Source organism: Halichondria panicea, chromosome 10 (assembly GCF_963675165.1).
Source record: "Halichondria panicea chromosome 10, odHalPani1.1, whole genome shotgun sequence".
Taxonomy (NCBI): Eukaryota; Metazoa; Porifera; class Demospongiae; order Suberitida; family Halichondriidae; genus Halichondria; species Halichondria panicea.
The window spans coordinates 1,079,750-1,097,924 of record NC_087386.1 but is presented as its reverse complement, the minus strand read 5'-3'; the positions used below and the strand labels follow the sequence as shown (position 1 = coordinate 1,097,924).

The following is an 18,175-nucleotide window of genomic DNA, read 5'->3' as shown; positions in this document are numbered from 1 at the left end:
CCACCCCTGCCACACACACACACACACACACACACACACACACACACACACACACACACACACCAATCACTCCACCCCTGCTGCGCACACACACACACACACACACACTCCACCCCTGCTGCGCACACACGAGGTAATTACCTCCACTCTATACAATTCATGTTTTGGTGCCATACAAATAAAAATAATAAGTTCAACAAAGTGAAGGCTGAAATGTTTATTATGATAATCAATATTGCATATGCTGTGGGACTATTGGCGTGGGTAATGATGTAATAAAGCTGTTTGATTTGTCTTGTCTACGTACCTTGTGATTAGCTAGACAATTGAGTGTACAGTGTTTGTTGATCCCTAATTGCCTTGCTTAATAGAGTATGCGGAAGGACTGATCGAGTGGGCGTCCTGGTATTTCCATTAATAGGCTTTAGAAGCATCAATATCTGGTTCAGATTACAATAGCTACTGCCTAAAGAAGTGGGTGCATGTTTCAATGAGTTGATTCAGCGCAGCTTCTCAAATTCCACCCTGATATGTGGGTGGTTATGCTACGTGACTCAAATTCCACCCTGGTGTGTGGGTGGCTGGCCTACGTGACTCAGCGGTTCTCAGGCTTGCACCTGCTGGGTTAAATAGTTCTGTTTATGGGTATACATGCATGACTGTATGTATTGGCATAAGACACGATGAGAAGGTTTCCCTGCATTCTTTAACTCAAATGATTGTTCTAAAACTGCATGGATACTGTCAGAATGCAGTGAAAGATTTCCCTCAATCCTTGAGACTCTTTATGGGCTTATTGTTTGAGATCTGACCCACCTATTGTCTTGCTAAGTTTTCACTTTCCAAATAGAGAGTTTTCAGTTGAACCATTAGCTTTATCTGATTATCGGTGTAAGTGGACCTCTCCTTTCCAAGACTGTGGCAGATGGTTTCTGTTGATGCTAAAACGTGCCATTGTTCACCAAGCATTGCAGTATAAACTTATCGCTTATGTATCAACCAGCTACTATGATGCAATACTTATAGATATATATATTTTTTAAAGTACACAGTATAATTATTAGTACAATTCTTCCCCTCACACCCCCCCCCCACACACACACACACACACACACACACACACACACACAGGTGCATCAGTACAGTATGGAGCTCTCTATTGGTGACACTGCGTGGGTGGATAAAGTGGCCGCTACCATGGCAATGCACATGCTTGTGAGATGCCCCACCCCCTTTGAGAGGTCACACCTCCTGCGCCTACTCTCAGAGGCACAGTTTGGACAGGACTTCAAGTGCACTGCCAGCGGTACGTGTCTATGAATATCTGAATGAAACCATAGGAACAATATGATTGCGATTCATGGGCTGTGCAACCACAATTATGTTAGTACATTCTCGTGGTTAATACACACCCTGTACGTGCATCATGTGACTCCACAAGTGGGTTTAAAGAAACATGTGCACATCTGTGGTGCTGCAAAAATGGCAGTCTCTGTTCTTTTGTGCTCTCCTAAAAACATGACACAGCACAGGCTAAGGTGGAGGTACACTGTGTGTATGTGTGTTGTGTTGTAATCACGTGATCTCCCCCTTGCAGTGTTGAAGTATGAAGAGCTGTATCAAATGACCCTGATCCTGACAGAGGCTGGTCTGGCCTCCAATACTGCCTTTACCCTTACTGAGGCTGGTCTGGCGTCCAACACGGTCCTCACACAGGCCTTTGATACATCATCACACACCCAAACACTGGCACAGGTCAGTGACAGTATCACGTAACCCACTGTGCAATATAACCAGCTCATCATTTTCATTGATCTTTTATAACCCCAGTACTAGTCTACCCTCTCCTAGGTGTGGACTGTATGTAAGGTATCATTATCCTAGGTACCCTGGCTAGCAGGAGTGTTTCTGCTCTCAAATTGCTTAGCATAGCAAACATGTAACATGTATTTATGTTAATGTATATACTATCAGAATGAACTCCTGATACTATCCAAACACAAAAATATTGGAACCGTATATAGTAATACAAACGTTGGCTTTATTGATGTTGTCTTATCGCTGTGTATACGAAAACTTCCTTCACTTTCACCTTCATACTGACTATAGGTATATTCAGTTGAAGTGGAGGTACATGCTGAGTATGTACTGAGCCAGCTGCTTCAGAAAGAACAGTTCAATATCGCTAGAAAGTATGCCAACATCGTGAATTCTACAGCCAGCAAAGTAACTGTGAGAAAAGGTGAGTGACCGTATAATTATATATTATACATACTATTACTGTGTAAGCAGTATTGATTGTGGAGGCCTTTTTACTTTTTATGTTTCGATCGTGTATTGCTTAATTTAATATCTAACGTGTAAGTATGAGTTAGTTCTTGTGTGTACCAGTCTGTGGTTGTGTTGGCTAGCACACAGCTGATAATAGTTTTCCCATGATTATGGTGGCGGAATGTTTTTCCACTCTATCGTTTATATAAAGTGTTATCTGCGGGTTGTAACCTCCCACTGGTGTACTTCCTATTCAAAAGCCTAGTGGGTTAAACAAAAGGCTTCTGGTATTCCAATGTGTGTGATTTTGTCTTAAAAACTGCCTTCACCGCATGTTGATTACTGGTGACTCTAGAATGCACTTTTTAGTCATGCACGCAGTCATTAGAATTATTCCCCTGTTTTGCGTAATGTGTTTTAATTCAGTACTCACCTTTCAATTCTGAACTGTCTAGTTCTTTGAAGCCGTGCTTTACTGATTTCTATACTTTCTAATTATATTCTTAACATGTCTCGATCTTAATTACCTACCATGTGAGTTAGATCAGTTCCTTGTGTGTGTGTCTATGGTTGTGTTGGCTAGCACACAGCGCTAATAATAGATATCCCACAGTAGCGGGAGTTTATCCTATGAAGTGTTTTATCAGAATTGTAAACAGACCTGGTTGTAACCTCCCCCTTGTGTGCTTCCTATCCAAAAGCCAAGGCTTCTTGTATACCACGGAATTTCGATGTGTTTGCTGAATGTGATTGTCTTAAGAACTGCCTCAATGCATGTTGTTACTGGTGGCTCTAGAATGCACTTTATAGTCATGCCACATATACATCAGTGTTTGATATTCCCCTGTTTTGCGTAATCTCAGTACTCACCTGTCAATTCTGAAGTGTCTAGTTCTTTGAAGTCGTGCTTTACTAATTTCTATACTCTCTAATTATCTGACCTCTGAATCTCCTAGCAACAAAAACAGGAAAACATATCACCACAACAAATACACTCAATCTGTAGTCTAGGTACAGAGTGCAATGTCAGCAATGTCTTTCAACAAATTGTGTATATACGATTCAGTGCATCTAGCTGTTTTCTTAGCTCTCTGTTAAGCACAAGTCTGAATTCCATGTTTGAATCAGTCTGGTGGGTCTGTTTTCCTAACTGTCTGTAAATAAGAGTAGATGCCATTAAACAGTGCGATAGAGCAGCAACAATTTCACTAAAAACAAGTCGGGGTTGTTAAGTCATGCCGTAACCGGGACGATCTTCAAAAACGGTACTATACTGTAGTCTGATGGAAAACACCTGTTGTGTTGTGTGTTGTGTTGTGTTGTGTTGTGTTGGCTGGTGCTTACATCATTGAGTCAGAGAGTGGTTGGGTGGGTGACTTGAGACAGATTCTTGTATAATGCACCATAATCTCATAGTTAAGCAAGCATGACTGTAAAGAAGCCATGCACTCAGGTGAAGTTTCAATGACTTTGTTTGTCTAGTGATTGTCTTTAATGCCATTAGTGTACCTAGCAGAACTATGCCAGGCCATCTCTCAAGAGACCTGACTGGCATTGATCCACAATGCTGTTTAATGAGCTATTGTATTGTCTGTTGATTTCTCATATTGCTCTTGTCTAGTGCACACTGATTGTCCTAATTTCATTGCCATTAGTTCATTTAGCAGGATTATCTCTCAAGAGACCTGACTACTGGTATTGAGAGCCATTGTATTGTCTGCTAATTTCTCAATCCACCTTATTTACCCGAGGTCGTGCTTTGGCCAGTGAGTATAGTAGTCTGTTGGTGTGTGTGCTTGTTTGTGACATCTGAGCATGCTTACCTGGCTGCCGGCCATAGCACTGCGTAGTTTTAAAGTAGAAAGCTAAAATTGTGGTTTGTTGCTTCTTTATTATTGTAACACTGTGACTACCTCTAAATCATGTCAACAGCCGATGGTTAGCACTTCAGTACTCTAGTTGCCCTAGCCAGACCCCTCAAACATTCCCTGAGCTACCCCCCCCCACCCACACCTTTTGTTACAGTCTCTTTAATGTAAAGTGCATCTTACGGTTCACACTACATGTATAAGAAATCCTTCTGGATGGCATGATCTTCAAAAAGGTGTGATGGGTTCACACTACATGTATAAGAAATCCTTCTGATTCATGATCTTCCTTCTGATGCATGATCTTCAAAAACGGTCTGATGGAAAACACCCACTGAAGACGTGCACACTATAATTATATCTATGGATTCCCATCAGCTAGCAGTGTATCTGTTTGGTGGATCTGTTTTCGTAGTTGTCTGTAAACAAAAGTTTCCATTCATTAGACAGTGTGATAGAACAACAACAACAAGTTCACTTAAAAACAAGTTGTTAATTTCTCCTGCTACTCGTAATTGAGATGATATTCAAAAAGGTCACTATACTGATTGAAAACACCCACTGAAGCCGTGCACCACCATAACATAGGCACTGTTGTGTTGTACCGTGTTGACTGCTAGTGCTTACTTGAGAGGGGTGTGGGTGGGTAGAAACTTGAGACAGATCTTGCACAATGCACCATAATCTCATAATTAATTTGAAGCATGTAAGGAAGCCCAGGCACAGCTACATGTAGGTCAAGAGAGACTTCCTTGATTATCTAAATGGTTGCCATTAGTGTACTTAGCAGAACTCAAGACTATCTCTCAAGAGAGCGACTGGTATTGACTCCACAATGCTGTTTATTGAGCTATTGTATTGTCTGTTGATATCTGGATCCACCTCAATGCTCTTGTCTAGTGCACGGGCAGACCCCTCAAACATTTCCCTGAGCTACCCCCCCCCCCCCCCCCATGTTTTGTTTAACTTGTTTGCATATGTACATGTATCTTAATTCTCTATTAATGTAAAGTGCAAAGTTTTCCTCTCATAATTAGCTCACACTAATTTCTTTTAGCACCTGCTATTCTGAGTCATGCATGTACATGTCCATGTATGTATGTAATATGGCTTATTGGCTTAGAATGCAGAGTTCACATAGTTTGTGTTAACCTCCCGACCTAGCCATTGACCTTTCCTTGACTGCCAGTTGTTTCCCTGTACTGATATTACCCCCCCCCCCCCCCCCTAACAATGATCGCCCCTAGTGCCATTAGTGATTGGTTACCAGGAGACTTGAGACTACAATGCTGTTTACTGAGTCGCTGTTGTGTTGGTATGAAATGGTGTGTATTGAGATCTGAATACTGTTGCCAATGGCACCAGACAGACCCCTCCAGCAACTACCGCCCCCTCAAGCAACTACCACCCCCTTTGTTTGTTTGTATACATGCAGTCTTGAAATTTCTAAGTACAAAGTTTAGTGCTGTCTAAGAAGTCCCTCATACTTATTATCCTAATTCCCTCTAACACCTGCTACCTACCTACTCTCCGGAGAAATGCAATTATTCTGCCACCTACATGTATGTCTGTATTGGCTGTATTGGCTGTAATGCTTTATACGGGAGCCATATTGTATATTTGTTGTGTCATGTGGTCTCAAGAGACAGTTCTAATTGTGCAGGGAATGCAAAGTTCACATAATTTGTGCTAACCTCCCGACCTAGCCACTGACCTTTCCTTGAGTGTGTCTGTTTGCCAGTTGTTTCCCTGTACTGTTACTACCCCTACCCCTCTCCCCACACACAATATTATGAGTATAGTACAGTACCTACCTCCTGGGTATATCATTCCTAACAACATTTTGAGTACTAAAAATCGTAATGAGGTTGAAGTTCATTGTCCTGTGTGAGATATGTGCAGCTGTATATCTCAACCACTGTGTACAATCTCACTTGCTATGACTTCGGTACCAGATGGAGGCAGTGTACCGTCCGTTCATTTACTAATTATCATATTTTCTCCGTCCCTCTACAGTCCACCAGTAGTAGCAGTTCTTCTTCTCTTCCTTTCCTGCCTGAGCTTCAAGGAGGAGCACCAGACTACTCCCAGTACACTGACCACACCTCCCTCCTCTCATCACTCTCAGTGACGGCCGAGGAAGAGTTCAAAGGTCGACGACGGCTAAACGAGCTTCTCCTATCAGAAAATGTCCCAGTTTAAGTTGATGGACCAAACAAAAGCGGTCTGTCTGAAAAGTGGGTGTATTTGTGTAACTGGTAAAGGGTCATCACTGTACCATGTATATTTTCTTAGACCTCTTACTGGGAAGATTAGTAAGTCATTAATTAATTGTCACACATGCACAGACCCCCCACGCACATGCACAGACCCCCACACGTATACACAGACCCCCCACACGTATACATGCCATAGTGCAGTACCTGATCTAACCATGCATGTACTAGTATTGCTGGAATTGTTTCTTGGAATTGTTTACTTTATTACTTTGCTAATATGGGTACATGGTGTGACCCCATGATACAGTGCATGGTTGTACCACCTTGGGTCACCTGCAGTCTCTCAATACTTATCGACTTGCTAGGCAACCCATGCATGCATGCATGACCTTGTCCCCATATTTAGTAGTTGGTTGGAATGTTATATTCAGTGCTGATGATGTAATGTTCCCCCCTATAGTTGAACGCTGGGCTTATCACACAGGCTAGAGAGCTGGCACAGCTATTTAACCATGACAGTGCAGACCTCACCATTGTACTGGTGAGTCTGGTACCTAGTTTGGTGTTGGCTCTCTGAGCTATGTGGAAAGCAACTTATGGCCGTCCTAAAGTTACCCTTCTAGTGCCCCAATGGTTGGCGGGCTTCTGGGTCTATCCCCAATGGTTGGCGGGCTTCTGGGTCTATCCCCAATGGTTGGCGGGCTTCTGGGTCTATCCCCAATGGTTGGAGGGCTTCTGTGTCTATGGTTGTGGTTTTTCTTTGCAATAAAAGTTGGCCAAGCTTGAATGAAGCCTCTTCTCTCCATTACCATGCAGACATAATAACTTAAAGCTTCTCTGTTTAATTTGTAATCAATTATTAATGTACTAGTATCTTGTTATAGTGTATGTATGTGTACTGTAAGGATACTCAGGTTTATTTAATGCTATATGCCTGTGTGTTTTTGGGAGTGAAATAAGCTTTCAGCTAGTGACTATATAGTACACTGGTGTATTGACAACAAATGGTGCATGCATAAGTCCCTTACGTAGCTTTTAATTCTCAATAAAGAACACTTTGTTTGTTGATAGACATGATCGATGTGTTTATTCAGCTGTGTCTAATTAACTCTATTCTTATGTAAGAGATGATGCATGTACGACAACCGCAGGTAACCAATATATAGTTGTGCTGACAATGCCTGCTTGTAAGTAGTTAGCTAGCTAGCTTGCCATAAATAGCCTGAGAACGAAATTCAGTTTGAGAAAGCAATTTTTGTTAAAATTCATATAGTAACAATTGGTTACTTCCCATGCTTTCCTGCATTTATGTGATTCTTTCTCGGAAATTCGTTTTAACTCTCTGTGTGTCCATATTCTGTGTACGTGCAGTTGGAATTTGTTTGTCATAAAGCGCTCAGTTGGTTGTGTTTGTATTCAGTTGTTTTTATGCCTCGAAGCGTAGCCGCACGAGGGATACGGTAAAGCTGACTGTGTGTGTGTCTGTCTGTCTGTGTGTGTGTGTGTGTATTCCAGCTATAACTGCTCAACGGTTACAATGCGACGAAAACTAACAGCTTCTATAGGCTTCTAGCCACGTTCTCTTGGATTTTGATTCGTGGATTAGCAAACTAAAGCTTCTTTCTCGAGTTATGGCTAGTTTGACTCACATTGAAGGCTGTTGCAGTCTCTTCAGAATCTTTCATAGCATCATCTGTTCGCACAAACTTTCTATTCAACTTATGAGTTAGCCTTGCACTTAAGCGCTAGCTTTTTGTTGGCTACAAGAGTTAGAAAGAGCTGCTAAAGAAGCTAGCTATTTTAGTAGCCATTATTGATTGAACTGCAGACACACCCCTATTCCTGGATGTAGATCTAATGCGCATGCGCGCTCAATACCACGTGTAAGAGAATCCATTTTGTAGAGAATCAGCTTTGTTGAGGTCCAGGTATAGCTGGGCGGAGCCCGGCACCCGTTCCCAACGGGTGGCCGGGTGACACGCTTATATAGGATTTGTACTGCTGCACTGAGGAGTGCAGCCCAATCAGATTGCAGTATTGCAAGTGGTTGGTTAACACCCACTTAGCTAGGTGGGTGTGCAGCTGGGCGGAGCTGCCTTGAGCAAAATGGAGAAAGTTACACAAGTACAAAAGTTGTCACAGAAGCTGCTAACGAGCTTGGAAGTAGTCACTTCTTTTCTGAGAGACAGAGATGTCTTTGCTGTATTGCCTACTGGATTTGGAAAGAGCCTTTGCTATGCTTGTTTGCCTGCAGCATTTGACAAAATATTGGAGAAGGAGAAAGGTCATTCTATTGTAGTAGTAGTAGTTACTCCAGTCCTCTGCTGGCCATCATTCATGATCAGGTATGTAAGGCTAGATAGAACATACATATAATTATACGTACATGTGCATATGAGCTGTTTACACATAACTAGATCATTCTAAGCTGGATGCTTTTATTCTATTATTATATAGGTAGCCATCTATTGTTCTAAAGGCATCTCTAGCACATATGTCTCGGGCGAGATGTCTGATGCAGCTACAATGGATGCGATCTTCCACGGAAAGTATCAGCTAGTATTCTTTACACCTGAAATGATCATCAGCAAGAAGCATTGGAGAAGACTTCTGGGGGGAGATGTGTATGCTAATAGACTCAAGGCTTTGATAATCGATGAAGCTCATTGTGTGAAGAAATGGTATGTATTTGACTCATCGTTTATTATTAACATGTGTACCAATAATATTATTGCAGGGGTGAGACTTTCAGGCAAATGCTGTTGAGAATTAGAGAAGTGCGCAGCCTCATTCCAACATCAGTTCATGTGATGGCGCTAACAGCAACAGCTACCCGAAGTGACATTTCATTCATTTCTCGTATTGTTGGCCTAAGAAACCCATTTGTCATTACGAGAGTCCCAGTAATCCCAAATTTGATTTATGCTGTTGGATTGTTCAAAAGTATACCAGAGACATTCCAAAACTTGGCCCAGAAATTGGTAATCGAGAGAAACAAGTTTCCCACAACAATCATATATGGACGTTCTTTTGGTGTGTGGTGACATGTACCTCTTCTTTAAGGATTACCTTGGAGCTGCATTCACAAATCCTGATGATGCACCTGATCTTCCTGAATTTCGCCTCGTGGACATGTTTACAAGTGTCACTGATCCAGCCCATAAATCTGAAATCATTCGTTTATTTAAGGGTGATGGCAATCTTCGCATTGTTGTAGCTACTATGGAATTTGGTATGGGTGTTGATTGTCCCAACATTCGGTAAATCATTCATGTTGGCCTGTCAGACGATATCAGTAGCTATGTACAAGAGACTGGTAGAGCAGGTTGAGATGGTAAACCATCACGTGTAACCCTTTTGAAGGCAAGAATTTACCATCAAGTTGATAATGAGATTAAAGAATATGCTTCAAACTTCAACACTACAGATTGTAGAAGGGATAGTCTTTTCCGAAATATTGACAATTACAAACATGTTGATCTCGGTTTCAATTGCTTGTGCTGTGATATTTGTTCTAAGTCATGTTTATGTGGACAGTGTGACCTAAGACTTAGTTACTTCTTTCAGCTAATTACAAATTTTATTTTCATTATTACCTGTGCTTCAAGAAAGCTGCTATATCTACCGAAACATTTCCTGCACATTTTGGGCAATCTGTTTTTATCACTGCCATTTACAATACTGTTAATGTCGACATCAGCACACATCTGTTCTTCCTCATTCTCCAGTAGCATTGTCCACAGGTCCAACACTTCCTTTCCAGCCGGACCATCAAGAGCTCTCCTGTTACCAGGCCTTGATAGCTCATCCCCACATCCAAAACATTGTAGCACTTGGGCCATTCTTGCTCAGTACTTTATTTATTTAGTAGCAAAGTCATGTTGTTCAGTGCCAGCCAGTGTGGTGCAGTGCGGTGCATATTGCGTTTAACACCCACTTAAAATGATTATATTCATGATGCTCCAAGCAGTATTACATAACACACAAGTACAAATCCTATATAAGCATGTCCCCCGACCTCCCGTCAGGGACGGTCGGGCTCTGCCCAACTAGTCCAGGTAAGCCACAAACCAACCTTTTCTGATAATTACTCAATTTATATTATTCGTTACTGTGTTTAATCAATTGCTAACACCTATTCTGTCAATTTAAAATCATAATTATTGCAAATTATTAACCTTTCTAATACTTGTGAGCGAAAGCAAAAACATGGCGAGAGGCATTAGCACAGCGCCAGCTTGAACACTAGTTGCTTAAGTATAATATGTGTTGTTATGCCTCGAGGGGTAACCACACGAGAGCATGGGTGGCACGAGGGGTAACCACACGAGAGCATGGGTGGCGCGAGGGGTAACCACACGAGAGCATGGGTGGCACGAGGAATACGGTAAAGCTGGTTTACATCATGTGTATGTACATGCACTCAAGTTGATGTATACATAATATTTTTGACCTCTGGGTTTATTCGGTGATAAATTAATGAATTTAAACAGCTAGTATGATTGTATAAAAGGCCCTGTTGAGTTACTGTGCAATGTTATCAAGTCCGATCTACAACCAGGTCCTTGTTTCCCGGGGGAGGCTATAAACAACCAGTTATGTTATACAGTGTTGTTGCTTACATGAATATGACTGTATACACATGTTGAGTTGACAGGGATGGCCACCCAAAGTAAAGGTTGCACTCCTGTGTGTTGTGTACACACAGTTGAACTCTGTGAATATTATCAATGACTGATGTATTCTTTCTTGTGCATTTTGCATCTAATGTGTACGTGGCACTATAGGATGTCATTATAAGTGCAGTGCAGTGCGCTGTAAACAGTGCTACTCTTTGTGGATGTTGATTGCCATACGCAACTCTGTCATCCTGTATTGGTGCGTATGGGCATACCGGTATAGTCATTGCTGCTTTCAAAGTGGACACTCTTTGTGACATCAGTGATGTCATAATTATAAATTATGTCTCTGTATGACTTAATTTCCCCCATCAAGTGAATCTAGAACATTCTAGAATACACAGTAGGTCCCTTTGAAATCCCACTTCCATGATAAACGTGCATATGCAATAGTTACCTCCCATGGTAAGAACTGTGACTAGGCACGTAGGATATCACTGGACTCAAGGTTCACTGTGTATTGATTGAGATAATGATGTTAGACTGAAGTGATCGAGTACTTTCAACTGTCTATAATTGCATAAGCCATTTGCAGCTGGGAAGGTTTGCCTGTTGATTCTGCTGCATGTTAATAACAGGGATATGGTCAATATTTGAAGTAAGGGAGCTCTGAATGCTTACGATGTCAGTAGAGGAATTATTGTATTTTCTAGTTTACCTTTATTTACTGCTATAGTCTGTGCATGTCACGCAGTTTCCGTGACAATCTCTTGGTGAACGTACATGACAGTATAATTGTACCCGATGATGTCACAGCTAGGGTGACTATATAAACACTTCGTATGATATTTTCCTTATCAACTGAGAATCTATAATGCTGCGTGTACATTATTGACATTGCTATTGATTTCAGTCCCCAAACTTAAACCTTTGTAGAACCCTTCAGCGGTAATTAGGCCACCCGTGCAGACATGGTTATTGTTGTTTAAAGACCGGTATATATGAAAAATTATGCTATGAATATCTTATTATAATGACTCGGCCTGTCAGGAACGACCACCCAAAGAAGGTAATTTTAACCCTTGTTGTTAATTGATTTCTATTGATTTCTAATCAATCCAGGTTTTGCTGGGGTCTATGTCTATAGGGCACTTGGATGTATTAACTTAATTCCTTGTTTTGAGTCGCTATATATATGTACATACATGGCTGCTACTGAATTGACTTTGCTCAAGTATGGTATGTATGTAATATGCCACTACTGTGGTTTATGGGATGTCTATAATTATAAGCTGCCATCTTGTCTCATCAGCTCACAGGCGCTAGGTGACTGGCTATAAATACACTACAACCTTTGTGACATCACATGTCATGCCTCTTGTGGCTTTCCTTATGGGCCTTGAAATAAATCCCCTTTCTATCAATTTGTATTTGCATTTTTATGCACATGTAGATGTAATTGAATTTGCAAGTGATACTGTGACTAGGTATGACACCGCTCGAACAAAAGGTTCACTGTGTATACCTGACTAGGCCTTGGTACACTGGGTACACTGGGTACACTGAGAAATGAATTTTAGTAGCTGAGGGATAGACCACATTTACCATTAACACCACTGGTCTATATATATAAAAGCTGACTTTTAACAGCTGGGGTTTCTTTTGTTTACGGTGTAGCTAGGGCATTAGGAATACTCTTGTGAACACTGTTTTGTTATATTTGACCTTTGCAGGGGTCTGCTGTAAATAAGAATGCTGAACGGACAAGGCCTTGTCCGTTCAGCATTCTTATTTACATTTCTTATTTTTTTGCCCCAATGGTCTATGGTTGTGTGTCTTAATTCTAGTGCCCAATGGTTGACAATTGTGGGTCTATGGTAGCTGTCCTGAAGTGATCAATTGTGGCATTTGGTTTATGCGGCATATTTTATAAAGCTTCCCTGCTTTATTTGTCATTATTTTTTTGTCGGCAATTCTGTCTATGTGTAGTGTCTATTGTACGTGGTGTGTGTACTGTATTTATAATAACTTGGGTTGTTTATTAATCGCCTTTGTGATGTGTGTTTTGGGAGCTTTCAGCAACTGCCAACACCTGACTTGTGCATTATCTTGCAAACAAAGTATACATAGTAATTGATAACAAAACATCCTTGTTGATAGACATGATATGTTTATTCAGCTGTGCCTCTTATTAAATTAACTGACTGCTTTCTATTCCACAAATAACTGTGTGAGTTGAAGATCACCAGATTATATTATATGTGTGCATGTATACGTATTTTGATCTCAGGTAACAAATATAACAATTTATGCTAACACTAGCTTACCATAACGGCTAGTGATAATTATTACGTAAAGTCAGTGTGGTATCTAAAGTCGTTATTCATGTGAAGTGCATGCATCACTTCACACAGGTGGCTCCATCCACCTTTTGTGACATCACAAGTCATGTTTCTATGCCTCTGGCTTTCCTTAATACAACCACAGTTTCCATGTAATTGTTACGAGAAAACCAATAATAGTGAATTGCTAAATGGAATGTTGGACAGGAATTATAAGGAAGCCATAATGCTCATAATGCCCTTCAACTTAATTCTATACATGTACGTGGTATAGTTGGACAATACACAAGTACTTGGCAGTTAAGCATTTATAGTTGCAGTGATCACTGTGAGTTGGGACCACTCATACCACATGACTTATAGCTAATGTAGAGTGTCCTTTGGTTGGCAAACTTCCGTCCTTCATAAATAAGATTAAAGGGAGTTCATCAAATTAGAAGTCATGGCAACTGTTCTAAGCACGCAGCTGTACATGTTAACTGCCGTGATCATGATCTCATGCAACTTGAATGTCCCACTCTGGTTTAATTATGAAATGGGATTCTATTATAATGTATTAATCATGTCCCACTCAGTGTCATCGTGTGTCATAAGTGGTTTTTGTGACACCCAAATTATTGTCATTCTTCTTATGGCTTTCCTTATCAACATAAAAAGGCATATGGTTTATAAATCCCCTCATTCTATATATAAGAATTGTAATTAAGTAATACTGTGACTAGGTGTGACATCACTAGAACACTGTGTACCTGACTGGGTACACTGAGAAATGAATTTTAGTAGTAGCTAAGGATAGACCACAAATACTTTAACACCACTAGTCTATATAATATACATACATGTATAAAGGCTGACCTTTAACAGCTGGGGTTTCTTTTGAGCTTAACCATGCAATTGTTTAGCTAGGGCATTTGGAATGCTCTTGTGAACACTGTTTTGTTATTTATATTTGACCTTTACAGTGACCTCTGTTGCTATAATGGCCCGCCATGTCTGAATGTGTGTGATATTTTCCCACAGTTTTTGTAGACAGTAAACACATGCCAGTGTTGCACAATGATATTCATTTAGTATGATTTGCCTTTTATATAATGATATGATCAAGTGCTTTCTATTCATTGAGTATTGTGTGCCTTGTCCGTCTCCTGTGGGAATGGAAAATGTTCAGCATTTTTATTTACATCAGACCCTGCACTTGAATGCTTATGTGTATGTGTATCCTAGTTCAGTTCTGATATGACGAATATAATCATAACAAACCTAATGTCTTCAAAGTACATGTAATGCATAATTTGGTTTCTGTAGACTATACATACATGTATATACTGTCTCTAGTTTTGAGCTTGACAGAGACACACCAGTTTATTAAAATGTATATTTGTCATGAGTCGACATTACAACCCTCCCCTCCCATGCCCACACACACAGAGCCTCATCAAGTTAGCCCTGGGTAACCTGACACCAGACCACCTCACACAGGATGTCCTCTCTCTAGTCTCTGCCCGCTCCCCTCTAGCATGCCACCTCTCAGACTCCGCCCACCTCGAGTCCGGACCCAGTAGAAGTACTCAGAATCATGAATGTGTTGTCTGAGAGAGCTCGCTATAGTAACCAATGCTGTTATGTCATCATCACCTGTTTCAAGCTAGCCGTGGTGAGTTACCTGACACGCGTAGGATCTATATGACTATGAGTGGGCTAATTGTATTAGTCAACCGTGCTTATTGTAGGGTGATTATTATATGTACACGTGAGTACATGCGATTGTCATCAGGGAGGGAAAAGTCTTTATGACTAAATGAAATCAATAGCACCATGTATAGACTATTTCGATGTAGCAGTTGTAAGGGGGCGGTGGTGTATAGTGTGGCATCCAACGTGTGCAGTAATTACAGACCAATCACCTCTGCAGGTGTTGGTAGTCATAGGTAGTCATAAGTGTGCCCAATTAGTGAGGCAGTCCCTGAGGCCTTTTATGAAGCAACCTGAAATAATTAATAGCTGACTGAAACGCCTTAAGAAAACCTTTTTTTAGGACAGATCGTATGTTTCTATTTATAGCTATGTAAATCTTGTTTGTCAGTTTCCTCTATGTTTGTATTTAGTTAAAGGCTGTAATTACCGAGCTGAGATATTTGCGCTAATTAAAGTATATATAACTATTCAGTGTTACAAAATTCCAAAAGTCCACAAAATCACATTTTCAGTAATGAATAATAATTATACATGTAAACACAGCTAGCATTCTTAGAAAGAACATGCATGACACTATTTCCTAGCTTGCTTGCTTTACTAGTAGACTAAATGGCGTCTAAAGGTCTGCTATTTGTTCCTGTTTCTGAGCATTTGATTGGTTTTCGAAGCCCTTAAACTGGAAAATCAGCTTTGTTTTCGTAATTATTCGCTGAGCTAGTAAACCAATCGTGATTGAATTTCCTCTCTCGGGCGTAGTAGCTGTGTTTGTTATGACACTAGACACCACGGCTAGTGGATTGTTTGTAATGATATATAGTTAGGATCCTTGTCCGTTGTTTGTAAACACAACGTTACGCCTGTATTATGCCCTACCGTGTCAGCATGTGTCAGGATGTTGAGTAATACAATATATCAACTGCATATGATAATTATGCTCTTCCTTGGGGCTCTTCCTTGGGGCTCTTCCTTAGGTCTATCACCCCCTCGAGTTATGGGATGTGTGAAGGGATCAACTTACAGTCTTGTAGTATCCCTAACAATGCATTGTCATTCCAAAAACCAGATGCAGTAGTGTACATGTACATGCATGTACTGCATACAAGTACATGTATACACCACACACTATCACCGTGCACACACATCACCCACCACCCACTATCAACACACACTATCGCCACACCACACACCACAACCACACCACACACTCACACCACACACTATCAACACCCACCACACACCCACAGGCTCTGCGTACACCTTATGCCTCCATTGTCAACAGAGATCCCTTTGACACTCTCACCATCATCCTCTCAAAGAACCTTCCTGAGAAGAACAACCTCGCTGGACAGTACATTAAAGTGCGCAACCTGGAGCCCCAGCTGGTGAGTCCATGTCTATATAGGCTGTGCATGTATACTTCATGTCAATATATGGATTTGGTATAGTTGAAGTATTTATTTCTCGTGTACAATGCTGTGACGTTTGTTATGCAATTTCAGGCATGTTTTATATTTTCTCTCACTATGGTCTCAATTAGTGTCTGATATCGTATACTGTGATTATGTTGCCCTTGGAGATATTCAATAACAGTTTACAAAACTTTGTCTGATTGTTATTACATCGTGATTTGACTAAAATTGATTAATAGGATTATGTGAATTATGTGAATTACGCTGCTGATACATAAGTCTTGTAGTATCCCTAACAATGCATTGTCATTCCAAAAATCAGATGCAGTAGTGTACATGTACATGCATGTACTACATACAAGTACATGTACACTCTTATCACCATGCACACACATCACACACCAAACACTATCAACACCCACTATCACACACACACACCACAACCACACCACACCACACACTCACACCACACACTATTATCACACACCACACACCCACAGGCTCTGCGTACACCTTATGCCTCGATTGTCAACAGAGATCCATTCGACACACTCACCATCATCCTCTCAAAGAGCCTTCCTGAGAAGAACAACCTCGCTGGACAGTTCATTAAAGTGCGCAACCTGGAGCCCCAGCTGGTTAGCTGAGTGTGTGTACTTCATGTCAATATATGGATTTGGTATAGTTGAAGTATTTATTGCTCGTGTATGTAAAATCCTGTTACGTTGGTTATGCAATTTCAGGCATGTTTTATATTTTCTCTCACTATGGTCTCAATTAGTGTCTGATATCGTATACTGTGATTATGTTGCCCTTGGAGATATTCAATAACAGTTTACAAAACTTTGTCTGATTGTTATTACATCGTGATTTGACTACAATTAATGATAGTTAATAGGATTATGTGAAGTATGTGAATTACGCTGCTGACACATAATGACCCCCAGCCTGCATTACAGTGAATGGAATGTTGCCCTCATGGCCTAATCCAATAGTACCCATGGCTACCTATCAGTTGCTTACCAACAGCAAAGGCAATAATGGGCTCTACTGTTTACTGTAGTCATAACTTCCCAGCTGGCCCATTAGAATAAGTGTGTGTGTACATATGTTGTCAAACACGAGTGAGTGTGAGTGATGATGTCATTGTCTGTGTTGTCTGCAGGTTGTGGGATACTTGGCCAATATGGTGGCCACTGGTCTGGCAGAGAAGAGTGAGTTATAATTATGGCTACATATTATACGTACATACAACATATGCATATTTTATGTAAAATTATTAAAAGTTTTATGGTTTCCTTAGTATCAATAAAACAATTTTAGAGGTAATTTATCTGAAGGCATTTTTCCCATAGCCTATAGTTGGATGACACTGTTATGACTAGTAGCAGTCCTCTTAGAATTTCCTTGTAAGGTAATATTCGAACAGCCATGATAATCATGTGCTTCAGGCTATAGCTGTGGGGGATTGTAAAACAATTATAGTGAACACAGCACCTGCACTGAACATTAGACATGCATCAAGTTTCAAAACAACAGCTTTAGTGTATATACCTCACCTCTCATTGTGGCCACCACAATTTGCATTCTTTGCAACCTATAGGCAACCATCTCTGTACACACACACTCAGCTACACCCACACAAATATGTGATTGGACCTTGTGAGCATAATGCAGTCAGTTTAGTCACAGTAGGTTGAATGGGTCGTACAATTACAATACAATGAGAATGTCAGTAGAAACAGTAGAATT

General features: G+C 40.7%; 2 protein-coding genes and 1 long non-coding RNA gene across 9 annotated transcripts in view; all 3 read left to right on the top strand.

The window, feature by feature from the left end:
* LOC135343193 (uncharacterized) overlaps window positions 1-6,296 on the top strand; it is a 46,584-nt gene extending 40,288 nt beyond the window's left edge. For 4 of the 5 annotated variants that reach the window (XM_064540184.1, XM_064540182.1, XM_064540183.1 and 1 more), the window contains exons 7-10: window positions 1,132-1,306; window positions 1,598-1,755; window positions 2,110-2,242; window positions 6,156-6,296. In XM_064540184.1, coding sequence (XP_064396254.1) covers window positions 1,132-1,306; window positions 1,598-1,755; window positions 2,110-2,242; window positions 6,156-6,166 — 477 coding nt within the window. In that variant the 3' untranslated portion in view covers window positions 6,167-6,296. The remainder of the gene's footprint in view (window positions 1-1,131; window positions 1,307-1,597; window positions 1,756-2,109; window positions 2,243-6,155) is intronic. The other variant, XM_064540180.1, reaches the window with a different exon arrangement.
* LOC135343177 (spatacsin-like) overlaps window positions 1-18,175 on the top strand; it is a 157,933-nt gene that overhangs the window by 102,672 nt on the left and 37,086 nt on the right. The window contains exons 42-46 of one of the 3 annotated variants that reach the window (XR_010397085.1): window positions 6,819-6,899; window positions 14,748-14,973; window positions 16,259-16,396; window positions 16,959-17,061; window positions 17,589-17,612. The gene's annotated coding sequence lies outside the window, so the exon portion shown is untranslated. Of the gene's footprint in view, window positions 1-6,818; window positions 6,900-14,747; window positions 14,974-16,258; window positions 16,397-16,923; window positions 17,062-17,588; window positions 17,613-18,175 lie in introns of those variants that run through there. The other 2 variants (XR_010397086.1, XR_010397087.1) reach the window with 2 other exon arrangements.
* On the top strand, window positions 8,282-10,060 carry LOC135343197 (uncharacterized). The gene is made up of 3 exons (XR_010397094.1): window positions 8,282-8,703; window positions 8,816-9,039; window positions 9,096-10,060. It is a non-coding gene; the product is annotated as an uncharacterized LOC135343197 (long non-coding RNA).